The sequence below is a fragment of the Takifugu rubripes genome, chromosome 1 (assembly GCF_901000725.2).
Source record: "Takifugu rubripes chromosome 1, fTakRub1.2, whole genome shotgun sequence".
Classification (NCBI taxonomy): domain Eukaryota; kingdom Metazoa; phylum Chordata; class Actinopteri; order Tetraodontiformes; family Tetraodontidae; genus Takifugu; species Takifugu rubripes.
The window spans coordinates 22,145,281-22,160,420 of record NC_042285.1 but is presented as its reverse complement, the minus strand read 5'-3'; the positions used below and the strand labels follow the sequence as shown (position 1 = coordinate 22,160,420).

Sequence of the window (15,140 nt, the reverse complement as noted above, 5' to 3'; positions counted from 1 at the left end):
TGAGTGGAAGCTGCGTGAGGAACCAGCTGAACCTGGGAATGTTCACCAGACCCAGAGGACACATGAAAGCGTGCAGGGAAGAGACGGGGCTGGAGGAGAACATCTAACGACAAGGGTCACGCAAAGCAGTCCCTCCACACGAATGATAGTTTCCACATTGGCACTTGTCACACGGAAAATGGCCATTTTCAAAGAAACTTGCTAACGAGTTACTGGTTTTCATCGTGCCGCTGAAAAATGTGTTCATAGAGTGAAATCAAGGAGAACAACGGTGGTCAGATGCCCTTCATAGTCATAGAAAAATGTGGGTTGATGTCCAAAAACAATTTAAATACCAGCTGAAGTCAGTTGCCAGAGGGAGATATTTGATGAGGATGTTGCAGCCAGTCTGCAGAAGAAAGGCGACGTCTGGCAGCCACGCTTTTTTCCTTTGCATCCACTGTTACTTTGGGGTAAAACTGAGTATCTCCAGACGCCGCTGTCTCGCCACTCACCATTCCACCAACACCCACAACCATCACCGCAACTATTCCATTATTCACCATCCACTCCAGACCATTCTTTTCTTCTGTGTTATCGCTCCCATCTTTGCTACTCTGGTAAAGATCTCCGCGTGGCTAATGATGTGTCACAGATAAGATTACTGTAGAACCCCGGCGTGCTGCGTCCTTAGCTCATAGACCTGGAGAACACATCACACATACGTATGGTAATATGCGCAAGTGCAATATCCACCAACACTCTGGGGTTCTTGTGTTCTGTTGAGGGTAGCACACAAACATAAGGAGCAGACAAAGGTTGGGTAGAAGACATGAAAGCTTGTGGGCTGACAGATATGAAGTGTGAAAGTCGAGAACTCCCCACACTGTGGAGCCTTGGCATGCGCTGGATCATGTCACGGGCATTCTAATTTTTGATCACAAGTTATCAGATGGAAAAGTTGCAATCAAGAGCCTTTATAAGAACAAAGGTATCAGAGATTAAAGGATTAAAAAAACCATCAGAAGTGAGAAGTGATTGAAGAGTGAAGGCTTACTTTGGCAGGTGCTGCTTTTTTCTTCGTATCCCGGGTTACAGAGACACTTCCCGATCGGCACAAGCCACTCCCCCTCGGTGCTGCAGTACATTCGGGGAGGCTCCTCCTCTTTAGAGTGATTGACACAGGAACCTTTGACCTCCACGAGTGACTGGGAGTCCATGGGCACCGTGTCGGGGAAGGAAGCCAGATTCCTCACAGTGTAGGGGCATTTTTTGAAGTAAACTCTGACTGACACTAACGCAACGCAGGCTCCCACGTCCTGGAATGCCAGGTAGAAGCCCTTTTTGTTCATGGGACCCACCTCGCGCACCTCAGTGTTAAGCTTGAGGATGCGATCTCCGAGGTCCATTTGGGTAAAACTCTCATCAGCTGCGATGGTGTCGACCTTAGAGAACTGGTGCTCTCTGAAGTGGCTGCCCTGGTCGTCATCTGTCTCCAGGTACAGCAGGTTGAAGGTCTCCTTGCAGGTGCCCAAGACCAGAGGGATGGAGTTGCAGTCCCTCAGGGTGAACTTCAGCTCCACGTAGATCTTCTGGGCTGACTGACGAGGGATCCAGTTGGTGCGGAGCCAGTTGTTTTGGCTGTACTCCATCACATTGCAGACCTGGAAGGTCCTGATGGGAGTGTAGTGCTCATCGACCCCACTGATCTCCTCCCACTGAAACAGACGAAGGGAGGCGGAAAACAGAAACAGAGCGATGAAAAAGGTGATGTCGGTGGGATGGAGATTATCAGTTTGAAATAAATAGATGAGCATGACGTAAACAGAGGTATAAACAGGTAGAGTGTGATGAAAATATTAAGCAAAAGGATGCGAAAACAAGAAGTGGAAGAAGAGATTAAGTTTCAGAGCCATGAAAATGAGTCAAGTTAGAAAAACAAGCGCGTGATAAGGAGGTTTAAGTCAGAAGAGAGGAGGAAAGAAGAGGAAAATAAAGTTATCTCCACCCTGTGAGCACATAAACATGAATTATTGAGATTCAGGGACGCTCTTGCAGAATACTAAGCATCTAATAAACACTTAAGGGTGAAAAAATCACACTAGAAGATCTGTTAAGAATTATTTCATTTCATTAAAAGTAAACTTGCTGCTGCAGGCAAATCTCCAAGATTCAGGCTGTTGAAATATCTCACAGAGAAGTGTGATTTTCAACTACATTTGTGTGAATCTCTATATTGTAAATGCTGGCAAATATTAGCTCGACAAAAAGACCTTGTAGTGTTTTTCCCACCCTTTCACTAAAATGGTTTGATTTCTCTAAAAGTGAGGACTCTCAGGCTGTAGTCTTGGTTAATTGCATCACAACACTACTTCTACTGAAGGAAACGTGCTGAATCCACTATGAAACAAAAGAAACTACGGAGTATAGACAGATGTGAGAGTATACCAGGAACGTTCGTGTCTATCTTACATTTTCCCTCCACTGGGAGAAAGCAATGAGGAGGAGAGGAGAAAAAAAAAGAAAGCGGGGTCATTCCTTTTAAATCCAACACAGCGGGAAATCTCATTGATCATGTGGCTTTGGCTGGGCTGTCCAGGCAAATCAACACTGAATCAGGGCGATGATGGATGGCTAAATATCTGAAACAACGGTCTCATTGTGATTAAAATGACAGTCATTAAAATGGATGGGTCTCCGTGTGCAGATGGACTTCTTTGGCCTTTGGTGAAAATGCAGAATGAATGCATGCTGGAATGAGAAGTGCTTTCTGTTTCAGAGAAGACAGGCAACAGGGCAACACTCTTAAGGCCGGCGTTAATGGAAACCAAGCGCACACACATACAGTAATACCGTATACATCCACATAAGTCTCAAGTGAAGTGTTTAAAGTCCTGTAGCACGAAGGCACAGCAGGTGGTTTGAGCCCCGACAGAGAAATTAATGACGAGCTTAGAGATTGTGGGTTCTCTGTTACATGTTTTTTTTTTTTTTGCGCGTGTGTGTGTGTTCTTGTACTTGCTACATATTAAGTACCAAAATCAAAATTCTACTAGCAAAATGAGGACATTTTTGGTAAGTGGGGCCATTTTGGTTGGTCCTCAACACACACACGTTCTAACCATGTTTGACAGGTAGAACGTGGCTTTAAGGTTGATGTTAAAATTGAGTTTTGATTAAGCTCAGGCTTCGTGTTAGTGTTAGGGTTAGTGTCAGTTGGGGTTGTTAGGGTATGGAAAAGGAGCTGGGTAATGTATTACATTTATGACAGTCCTCACAAAGATATAAGTACAGGCATGTGTGTGTGTGTGTGTGTGTGTGTGTGTGTGTGTGTGTGTGTGCACAGAGAGATAGAGCGAGTGAGAGTATACGCCTGTTGTTCAAGGGGCTCTCAGGCTGAAGGATCGCCACTTGCTTTTCATCTCAGTGAAGTTAATGAAACACCCCTGAGAGAGAGCGACAGAATAAAAGAACGAGAGTTTGCAGGAAAGAGTACAGAAAGTGAACCGAGCTGAGTTGAAGAATAGCGTTGGGAAGAAGGAGGGAGAGATTAAGCCAGAGCAAATTGGGGGAAAGCGACTCTGTTGGTGTTTAGTCTCCCCCCTCATGGTTTCACTGGCGTCACCTCATTCATCAGAAGCTTTCTGTAGGCCCAACAATAACAGCGAGAGTGCCGAGCCGAGCGGGACCAAGCATAAAGAGGCAACACCAAACTTAACATTTCACCTTGTTTCACGTGTCACTTTTGCCATCTGATACCAAATATATGTTGAAGTAATGATGTGGTGACATGCAAACTGACTCAATGATGGGCCCTGACGCAACAAAAAAACATGATCTGGACGTCTGAGGCAGTAAAGCCTCTTCTTAAATGCTTTTTAATGGAAACAAGCATTAGAAAACCCTTTTTTTTCCTACCGCAGTGGTGATGTGGAGCTACATGCTGCTCCTCAGACACATGCAATCAAACATTAGACAATGTAATAGCATTTAATGTAATAGCATTTAATGTAATAGCACGTGTTGTTGAACCAACACCTTGTGTTTAGCTTTGGTGCATTAATGAATAGACAATAAGTTTGGATAGTAATTACACTGTATCAACAGACTGCAGGTAATGGGACTCTAAAGGGTGGCCACATCAATATTCATTTATTTTTGGGTAAATATAAACAATATTTTTACCTCTGCTCAACCATGAAGGTTAGAGAGTGCAGCATGGCAGCATGTATTTTTATCAGTTTGTGTGCGTGTGTGTGTGCGTGTGTGTGTGTGTGTGTGTGTGTGTGTGTGTGTCCCTTAACCTTCCATGATGTGAGATACAAACTGGCTGAACCCAGAGCCAACATTCTGGTCTCTGAGCTGGTCTGAACATTGAATTCTGATCAAGCCCAGGTGTGAACACAACTATTCTGGGGGGAAGGAGCTGAATATATGTTGAATGTATGTGCTGCTGTGAGGCTCCCCCGCTGAAGGAAAGATTCCATTACACAGAGCCACCACTCCTCTTCGTTCTCATCACCCCCAAACGTGACATCCCTGATATAATCCCCTCCAATCGTTCATTTCCCTATGAGATTCCAAGTGACTTGGTGTGGAAGGGATGTGACCAGCATGGAGAAATCCAAGCTGAAAAGCTCTAAATCTCCCCCAAAAGTTTGACAAGTGGGGACTCCGTGGTCCAGCGGTACTTGCTATATCCATTTATAGAGCATAAATCTGAGGTCGGAGCTCCAGCGTGTCCTGCGGGGGTCTTTTTCAGTAGAGCCGCCTCCAACTGAGATTGTGAGAAACTGTTTGTGTGTCAAGCAGGATAAATAAAGGCCTGAAATGAGCAGCCGCCTCCTACTCTCTCTCCAAGGGGGTGAAACCCATCCCCCCCGCCCTCTAATTGATATATAACAACAGTACGAGACCACGCCAGTGCTCGTGCCCCCTGACCCCGACCCCTGACGGTCATACGTGGGGCAGGGGAGGGGGGCGGGGGCTCGCTCTGGACTTCCTCTGATCTGTGCTGTAGGTGGGTGAAGCAGCTAAAGAGACAGTAAAATGGAGCGCGGTAATGTGATCTCCTCATGACATTACGACTACGGCAACAGGCACGGCTCAGAGTCTCCCAGTCAGCACACCAGTTCACCCACTTCAAAGGCTCCCAGGTCAACAGGAGTTAATAGAGCAGTATATAGGCCAGTGTAGGGTAACAATGCATCTATACCAGAGCTGGTTGTATTTTAGGAAGCAGGTTTGGGGTTTAAGAAGGATTAACCATGAAAATTATGAATCTATTTATAGACGTTTATATAGGTTTCAAATTCTCTTTGCTAGCTAAATTTTACTTGGGATTTATTGTGCTAAAATTGCAGCTGAGAGGTTGATAGTATCTGTTCCTCTACAGTGAGAGTGAACTGGTGCGTCCACAACCAGAGTGGGGCCAGCTGATGTTCTGAGCTCCACAGAAGCCACTGGGGTCACCCCCACAACAACTGCAGCAGATCAGTCAGATCGCAGATCATCGCCGCTGAAAACGAGCCAGTAGACGCCCAAATACACCCAAACACCACCCGTCTCCCCCCCATCCTTGGAATAACTCAGGTCACAGTAATCCATTAAGCACAAGCAGAGAGTCAGCTGGACTTAAACTTCAGTTTGGTTTGGGTTCAGTTTGTTTAATTTGCTCTTTTTTTTATTATTTTTACTGAGAAAACATTTCACCAGACACGCTGCAGCTGTAACTCAGCTCACCGTCCAAGTATGGCCTCACCTACACAGTGATGATAACACACTACCTGCTTCTCCTGCTCCTCCTTCCGCCTCTCTGGTCACCCGCTTTGTCCTGTTAATCCACATATATTGAAAGGCTTTTTTTCCTGCACTCATCCCTCTTTCTGGGAGCGGCTGTAGGGTCAGGGTGGGGTTTCTGCTGGCCGGGCTGATTTCTCAGATGGAGTGCCAGCGGTGCACAGGGTGTATTAAGAGCTCTTGAAGTCGAAACAGCATTTTGAGAGCAAAGGGATCACAAAGAAATGCGAGGGAAGAAACAAAGCTAAAGTTACCTCTTCAGCGTCATGGTTTCTCGCTAGCAAACAATCTTTGAAACCACAGCTGCTGCGCCCTCTGCCCAGTACTGTGACTTTATTTGCACACTGTGTGCTGATTCTGTCTATTCTGTATCCCAGTGTCCTGGGTGTTTGTTGCTGAAGAATACTTTTAAATGTAATCTTCAGCAGCCTTTAGTCCTGTGAGGGGGATAAGCCCCCCGGACACTGCTCAGCAAACAGCCTGCCTCCCAGACAGATAACACTGTATCTGGATCGCACGCGGAGAGACACAAACACCCGCGTCAGCGTCATCAAAGCGAAGATGCCGGGGAGGCTAAGCTCTTAATTTGTTGTGACCGGAGCACGGCGGGCCCGGACAGGCCGAGAGACACGGCTCCTCCATCACGGTGAACGCGCGTGTGTGTGTGTGAGTGTGTGTGTGTGAGGGGCCGTGTCAATGCCACATTAGGAGAAATCCCTTCTCAGTCTCTCAGAGCGGGCTGCTTCTCAGAGCTGAGCAGTAGATGACAAGAGGAATTAATGGTTCACCTTGAGGACGCGATCACCAGCGCGATCGCCCCAATTCTCTATTTTCTCCTCTCTCACCTTTCATTTATATCAAGCTTGAATTCTTCCACATGACTCCGGCTTCTGATTCGGACGTCTACAGTACATCCTGTAATCAGGAGGTGTGCTGCTGCACATCTCTCCCACACTCCGGTGTTTAGAGGGAAGTGTTCACGCTCGTTCAAATGTAAATAGCCCATATTAACACAGCGGTGGAGCAACTGCGATTGTTCTGAGGCTCGCTGTTTTTCCGTTGGCTCCTGTTTTTATTCTGCTTCAAAGCTCCCGAAGAATCTCAAAGTTGGGCATTTTGATAATGCCAGCGGCGAAGGAAACGAGGTCTGACAGCTCCATGGAACAAATGACTGGATTACGTTAAGCTAATGGCAAGAAGTAATTCTAGCACTTAATGAAGGAAAGAAGTGTAAAGTGTAGTAAAGAGTAAAAGGCTGGCATTCTCTCACTCTCTCTCTCTGACTGGGGGGGGGGGGGGGGGGGGGGGGGGGGGGGTGGCGCACAGTAGCAAACCGGTCTGACAAATAAAACCAACTGGAGGTGCGTGTTAGGTGTTAGTGGTGCAGATGTTAATGGATGGTGAGGACTGTCACCTATTATGATTATTATTGTTGTTGTTGTTGTTGTTGGTGGGGGTGGGGGTGGTGGTGGCGGTGTTGCTGATAAAAATTGAACATTTCAAATTGTATTCCTGAAAAACTTTAGAAACCTTTGGTTGAAAGTGACACTGAGAGGAGACGTGCACAGTATCTGAGATGACAGATGGAAGGAGGTGCGACACATTCAGGACAAACTGGTTAATTAAAGGACTCGAGTGGAATCTCCAACAATGCAGATCTCATGTTTGCATGCAATGGGATCCAAAAAGGGGTGAAACTTATCAGCATTGTTGTGTGGATGCATTTGAGCCTACAACTTAAAGCTCTTTAACGCCCTAATCTTTCTGTAAACACCGGGGCGACCGTGCGATGCAATGCCTTTTAAGTATCTGCCCCATATGGCGAGTTCTGAGCGCTTAACCCATAACCTGAGGGACAGAATGGACAAAAACGTCTAAAGAAAAGTGGGTTAATCTGCATTTGGCTCAATGGGTCAACGTCACACAGGGAGAACCGCAGGAGTTTGGAAATCACAATTCCATGTGTCACGGGCCCGGATCCAGCATCCTGTTGGTGTCAGTGGATCTGTCGCCGTGGTGAAAGCACTCGGATAAGATGCAGGGAGAGGCAGAAACAGAGGATACTCACCCCGTGCTGTGGGTAGGAGATCCATCCCAGCTCGCCCTGGCTCGCTTTAGAGTCTAGCAGGTTGACTGTGGTGAGGAAGACAAAGAGAGAAGGAAAACAAAGGGAACATGTGAGTGTGCAGTCCTTGTTAGCCTCAATTATCACTACGTTTAATCCCAGAGGAGCGATCGGCAAACCCCTGCACGGATCACGAATATTCACACACACTTTTTACACACATACACACAAATTACCAGCAGAAAAACTCTTTACCAGTTCCTGATTTGGGCCAAAAACAAAACAAAACAACCAAAAAAAAACCCAGCTCCCCACTGGAGATAGAACGCTGAGTCTTCTGTGGAACGCTGTGGATTCATTTGAATCAGAATGAAAGGAGCTGATCGGGAATCCATGTCTAATAGCTGGAATGTGATGGAAGTCAAATAAGACAAAGAGCTCCATTACATGACGTACAGGTTGGGGCTTCAGTCTGGGGGAAAATGGAGTCGTGCAGTGTAAAAAGCAGCAGCCGCGTGGGTGTAGCACTAAGCAAATGTACTGGTAATTGCACTTATATTTTCCATATCCTCAGACTGATACATAAAGTGCATCATGTAATCAGATTGTCTGCTTGCTCTCCGAGGGCACGTTTGTCTCACTGGCTCCAAAAGCCCAGAAAAAAATAAAATAACAATTCCGCCCTGTCACTTTCTATTTGGACTCATCCAGGAAGTGAATGACAACTGGGAGATTGTACCGGAATAAAAAAAACTTTATATTGTTAATGTAAAGGAGCATGTGCTTTTAAGATAAAGTACCAAAAAATGTCTATATACCTGGTTTTATAATGCTTTACAGTTTAGTTTCCTCTAATTTATGGTGTATTTATTTTATGGGAAAAAAAAAAACTTGTAAAACTTGCATAAGTCCTAACTTAGATGCAGGCATTTCCCTGTTTTACAGATGTGCACCCTAAAATACAAGATGCTAACCTGTTAGCTAGAAACAGTAAAGCACTCCTCATCTGACGGGCCTCTAATTTTAAGCTTCTGCAAACCTTACTTTCATTCTGCTGGGAACACAGCTACCACACACAGCTACAGCACACACACAAACACACACACAAACACACATTTATCCAAGAGAGTGCACACAGACACAGCAAAGTGTAGCAGAAGTGCAGTCGGGCCCTGCAGCTGTAACTCTATTCACGGTGAAAATATGAGGAATACAATCCCTGTATTTTCCCATTCAAAGCTCCACTAGGCAGGAATGCACACACAACTGACAACAGTCAAAAGGAGCGTTTGTGGATCAGGAAAAACTGCTGTGACACTGCAAACAAAAAATCCTTTTTGTCAGGCGCATTTCAGCGTTCAGAGACGGTTTAAGGAAGTTTGTTGGGAAGAATTACTCCGTCCGCCCCATTAAAAAACTGCTCATCATCATTTTCACCAAAGATGTCTGATAAATATCTGCTTGGGGGGGGGGTAATGGAGTGTGGCGAGCAGAAGACACATGCAGGGAGACTTATTACCACATTCCAGGTTCAGAAAGCTGCTGAATTGCTCACCTGAGCCGCTGCTTTGCTCAGCCTTTCGGCCAGCTAAGTGGCAGCAGGCACATTCCTATTAGAGTCTAATGAAGCTATCTGTTCGTGTCAGATAATGGCAGCACGGCATCCAGGGCCATTGCTTCCAATTTACATTTCTCAACGAGCTGAGCCCACCACTCCGATTGAGCCGAGCGGGGGAATTTGAGAGCAGAAAATTAGATGGCTCTCATATCGCAGGAGGGGAAAAAACCCTTCAACTCACTCACTTCGCTGGCCATGATAGTCACGTGGGCCCAACAAAATGGAGCACAATCATGCACTTTCCCATAAAAGTGTGTCTGTAGGGGGTGGATATTTGTTTTTATATTGCTGTTCTAAATACTTGTATCTAAACTTACTGTATATTCACACCTCTGACAGATTCTATATGAGAGCATACACTAACATTTGCTGAGAGACACACACATACACACATACACACACAAACATGCAGAGTCAGCTAGCGTCAGCCAAGCATATAGCTGCTGTCCCATCGGGGAGTGTCTCTAAACGGGAACTGGGAGTATTAATAGCAAAGTGAGCCAGTCTGTCTGGGAGGGAGCGAAACATCACACAGAGATACAAACAGGTGAATCAATACATAACACACACACTGAGACCACCATCTAACACACTCACACACACACCCACACACACACACACATGTGCAGTGTGACCCTGGAGGGGAAAATGCAAGTGTCAGCATGAACCGGTGGCTAAACAATGATTTTCAGGGATAGGAATGAGACATTGTGTCATCGGCCGTTGAATCTCCTGTTTTACAATCCGAGGTCGTAAATTCTGAAATATAAACAGGAAAGAGTAAACAAAAGAGCCTGTTGTGCACTTGTTGTGACGTCTGTGCTCTCAAACGTTGGCAGGTATAAAGGTAACCCTTGAATGGTCTCAATATTACACCAGGGAAACCGATTCCTAGCAGATGTGCTCAGATTGGGGCTTTTTTCCCTCCATTTCGTATTTTTTTAAAATGCAATATTAAAAGTCTGGAACGCCTGAGCAGCAGAGGAAAGCCCCCCTGGCCTGGACTACAGAACAGGAAAGAACAAAATAGTTTGTTCCTGAACAGTGGAGGAGGGCTGTGCCCCTGCAGGCTGCCTCTGATGTGCATGTGAAGGCTGGCAGGCCGCAGTGCAGGGGAAGCCAGGCGACTTGTGTCTTGTGTTAAAGGGTGAAGTGTTCACCTCCCATTATGAATAATTTAAGCGCAGAGTCGCTCTGTCTGATGCTGCTGCTGCTGCCCAACCCTTCTGCCCCCATTCCTCTTTCTTTCTTTCTTTCTTTCTTTCTTTCTTTCTTTCTTTCTTTCTTTCTTTCTTTCATCCCTTCTGATGCTGCGTGCACCCATTTCTAAAACACTGTTCTCCTATAGGTCTCAGCACTGTCCACATACAATCCTATGTGTGTGTGTGTGTGTGTGTGTGTGTGTGTGTGTGTGTGTATAATCTAAGATTTTTAAAAGAAGCGCGTTTGTGAGCTGTTCTGCGGCGGCTCTGAGAGGTCCCATCACTCTCAAACATCACTCGTCCCAGCGGGACCGCGCGTTCGGCTCTGCGGGCCAAGCCTCCCTACAGCCGGCTAAAAATATCCCCTGTGAGGCCTCCCGACGCCTCACAGCAGGTCAAGAGCGCAGCATGAAACCGCGCACACAAGCAAGAAAAACAACGATCACTTCCATATTTCCGTGAGATAATTAGTTTAAAATACCCAATCCATAAACTTCACTGGGACAAACTTTAGGATTCGATCGTTTTAGGAAACGTTTGCGTGATCATCCAGATTTGTATCGCATCAAAAGTAAAAGTCACGTTAAATTTTAAAATACAATTATTAAATGCGCACTTAATGTCGCGGCGGGAATGATTAACAGACTTCAGCCAGAAACCTCGTGGGGGATAAAGTAAAACCAAAAAATAGATAAGAATTAGGCGCAGCTAGGCTTCACAAGACGCCGCTGCCCCCCCGTAAAACCTATGGTGTCATTCGTGACACTAATGGAGCTCCATGGCGACAGAATGCGCCTTTATTTAATTTCCCAGACCTCGAGGCTCCTAGCAGGTGTAAAGTTATTGAAAGCAGGTAAATATGCTGCCGCTAAATTTCAGCTCCGAAAGCGTGTGCGTGATCTGAGTTCAGATGTGGGAGCGTGTGCATGAGCCGGCTGGAGGTGATCAGGAGCAGACCGTCGATCTCAATATTCCCCCTTCATTCACGCTGAGCTGCAGCTGAGGGGAGATGCGTTAGTCACCATCAGTCACTTTTAAATATAACAAAAGTTGTTGTTTTTTTTCTCTTTAAAACCTTTAGAAATTAAAGTTGGTAAAGTGACTCCAAGAGGTAAATATTTCACTGTTCTATTTCGGCTCCAGGAAATGGGGGGATCACGCACTTGGACTTTACGCGCCATGTTGGTTCGTCATGTACATTTGCCCCGAAAAACTGGACGAGGTGAGGTGATTTCTGTGGGTCCAAAGTGTGTTTTGATTCGTGCGTGTTCATATTAGCAGCAGCCAGCAGGTTATATGGATTTGGAGCAGACGCTGCGGCTCGATACTGACACACTCTGGTAGATTTATGTCCTGGAAAGGTACCTTTCATTTACGCATTGGTTTTAGTTTCGGGAACGACATCACCACCGCAGTGCAGAGGAATAGTCTCTTTTTGACTCTCTCTGACACACACACACGCACACACACACACACACACACACACGCTCACACACACACACACACACACTGTTTTATGTTGAATGATCTCTGGAGTCGTTTCCCTAAAAATCAGCTCGACTCAACTCAACAAACTTTTCTTCAGGTTCTGTTTATTTGGACAAAAGTTGTCATGAAATCAAAGGGACAAACGGAACATTTCTGTGGAATAAAATCCACGTTTTCTTCCTCTGCGACAAACCGCTGAGAAGCATTCCTATTAAAAATAATAATAATAAACAGACACGGGAGTAACCCTCCGCTTCACAATAATATTCTGTTTAAAATAATGTTTTGTGGATGATTCCTTTTGGAGGAGCATCGACTCGGACTGAAGTTCGACAGAGTCCACAAATTCTAGTGCTCAATTTTTCTCTTGCAGGAGATTTACGTGGATTAGGCAGTAAATTTGAATAAAAAAACACCCAACCGACACTTAGTTTGGGTTATAGGTTCCACATAATGTGTGAGCGTGACTATTTGGTGCATTTTCGTGGGCTTTAAAACTTTCCAAGATCATCCGGGTGTGTTATTCTGTCTGTACGGGGAGGGCGTGTGGTTAGATTAATTCAATCGTCTGTCCTTGAACATTTCTGTGTGGCGTGACAATATTTCTCTCCCACGGTGATAAAATGTGACGTTATTGAGCCAATAATGTGTAAAATTACGCGAATCGATTTTGACATCTTGCCAAATAATTGCAGTTGTCCACCATAAAACGGGCGAATTTGCTGTGAGTGGCTCGGGTCTTTAGCTTGGGTCCACAGTGATCATGATCCGTGTCCCGTTAGACTGGGTGACCCAGATCTTCACCCGAATGGATTCTCTCCCCCCCACCCCCCCGTGGGCACTTTTAACCTTCAGAGGACTCGGCTGCGCTCGCAGCAGCGGAGCGCATTTCTATCCGTTTTTGTTTTTAAAAAAAAATTTAAAACCACGACAAGTAATCAGGGACACCGTTGAAGTAATGGTTCCAAGAACCTGGGAAATTCTGGGACCAGATTCAGCTTCTCACTTGTTCCCAGCGCTGTTTCACGTGTTTCCAGACGCTGATGGAGATTCTGTCGCGTTCGAGACGAAAATAAAATACATCGAGTCGTGACCTTTTGAAGTGCAAAAGCTGAAAATACAGTTGGCGCCTTTGAAAAATAAAAAGATACAGAATAGGCAGCTCATCAGACTCTCAGCTCACAAGTCAGCTGTTTTGGATGTATTGAGGTCAGGACCATAAAAAGAGACATTCTTGTTTTTACGCAACACGCGATTGCCCATATTTTTCCAAATATTTTCTTTTTCATGTGAATATCTGGTAATTAGGGCTTTAACCCGTCTGAGTTCTGGGCTAGAACAGATCAGCAGGGACATTTAAAGGCGAACCAGACATCAGGAGTTGTCTTCTGTTTTCTGCTCGGTCCCCATTAACTCTCCGATGGGCGGTTTGGGAGCTGTCTCGCCATCGTTCACTTCATTCATCCCCCGTTTACGCAACTATTACCCGGCGCGCTCGGGAGATCAGCCGAGGAAGGTCCCCGACCCTCCCGCGTTTGGGTCCACTCTCAACTTTGTTGTCCTCATCATGCGCCTCACACCGGGCCGTCATTAAAAATGTGGACACTGCCTTGAGCGCACTGATGCGCACCATACACACAAGCGCGCGCGCACACACGCGCGCCGACACATGTCCGCACACTGAGAGTTCGCTTACCTTCATTGGGGGGGTAGATGATTTGAAAGGCAGGGGCAGCGCAGGACAACAAAATGTGTAGAATCAAAAAGAGTGGTCGCGGATTGCAATCCATGGCGGCGGATCAGATATGCATAACTCCATGAAGCCACTGACTGATCTGAGAGCGTCTCCTCGCCACTCAGCTTTCTCCCTCTCTCTTGCTCCGTCTCCCCCCCCTCCCCCCCTCCCCAACAACCTCAGCTGGAGCCGTTTTCCGCTGGGTCCTACAGAGTCCGAGAGAGGAAAACACGGCGCGTAAGTTCACCACAGGTCAGTTCGATTCTTTACCGCGGGCGTCTTTTTTGACGCGGATGTCAGCAATCCCGCACGGTTGAGAGCCAAAGCTCCAAAAGGAGCCGGAGAAAGAGGAAACGAAAAAGTTTAAGTGGAAAAATGGAGCAGGGAGGGGGTAGTATCCTTTGACCTAATAAATCTGTCAGAGATACCAAAACACTTTTTGTGGCACATGAAGGCAAATTTCATGAAACGTCAGAGGAAAAAAAGATGCGTTTGATGTAATATATATAGTGTGACCCAGACCCATCAGATTACCTCTCTGTTTGGTCAGAATACAGTTGGAGCCACTGAGTTTTACGCACTGCAGACCTTCACTGTATCCGTGGAGTGTAAATCAAATGTGCTTAGCAGTCAAAGTTCGATATAAAGCTGCCAATATTTGAAATCATCCACTCCAGCGGTGAAGATCGTGCTTTTGATTCCACCTACTGTGACAGGATTTACTCAAGATGCTGGAACTTTTTCAGGAGCCTGTCAATTTGGATTCAAAGTTTGAAACAGACGTGCTGGGGTGTGTTTGAGTTGGGTTTCCAAAGATCTCACATGCAGAGCGTGTGTGGAAATAACCAAAGGAAAGGTTAATTAAAACCTTTCCCACGCCGTTGTGGTATTTATTCCCACAACAGCGACTTTTATTTCAATTATTTTACACATTTGCCGACAACCAGAGCTGATCTGCTTCAAAATAACATCATAAATGTCCTTCAGTGCGGCAGGTTATTCGCGGGGACGTATCCCCGGTCTGCTCTGCGCTCTACACCGGGAAGGGGCCCCTGACACTACAATACATGAGCCGCTCTGAAAGGCCGGGGTGGCGGTGTAACTCCAGGGTCTGTGCTGTAACACCAGCTGTTGCGGTGGGGGGTCAGAGGCTGTTTTTTTTTTTTTAAGTGTCTGACGTTTGGAGAAAAGTCAAAGGGCACGGAGCCCACAGGCCCACAGCACAGTGGGGACTCATACAGGCGCTTACTGAGA

At 46.1% G+C, this 15,140-nt stretch overlaps 1 protein-coding gene across 8 annotated transcripts in view; it reads right to left on the bottom strand.

Moving 5' to 3' along the window:
* Positions 1-14,022, bottom strand: part of epha3 (eph receptor A3) — a 71,248-nt gene extending 57,226 nt beyond the window's left edge. For 6 of the 8 annotated variants that reach the window (XM_029839574.1, XM_029839565.1, XM_029839571.1 and 3 more), the window contains exons 1-4: positions 13,848-14,022; positions 7,847-7,911; positions 2,452-2,463; positions 1,037-1,697 (exon numbers count right to left, since the gene is read on the bottom strand). In XM_029839574.1, coding sequence (XP_029695434.1) covers positions 1,037-1,697; positions 2,452-2,463; positions 7,847-7,911; positions 13,848-13,941 — 832 coding nt within the window. In that variant the 5' untranslated portion in view covers positions 13,942-14,022. The remainder of the gene's footprint in view (positions 1-1,036; positions 1,698-2,451; positions 2,464-7,846; positions 7,912-13,847) is intronic. The other 2 variants (XM_011611003.2, XM_029839561.1) reach the window with 1 other exon arrangement.
* Positions 14,023-15,140: the final 1,118 nt, after the last annotated feature.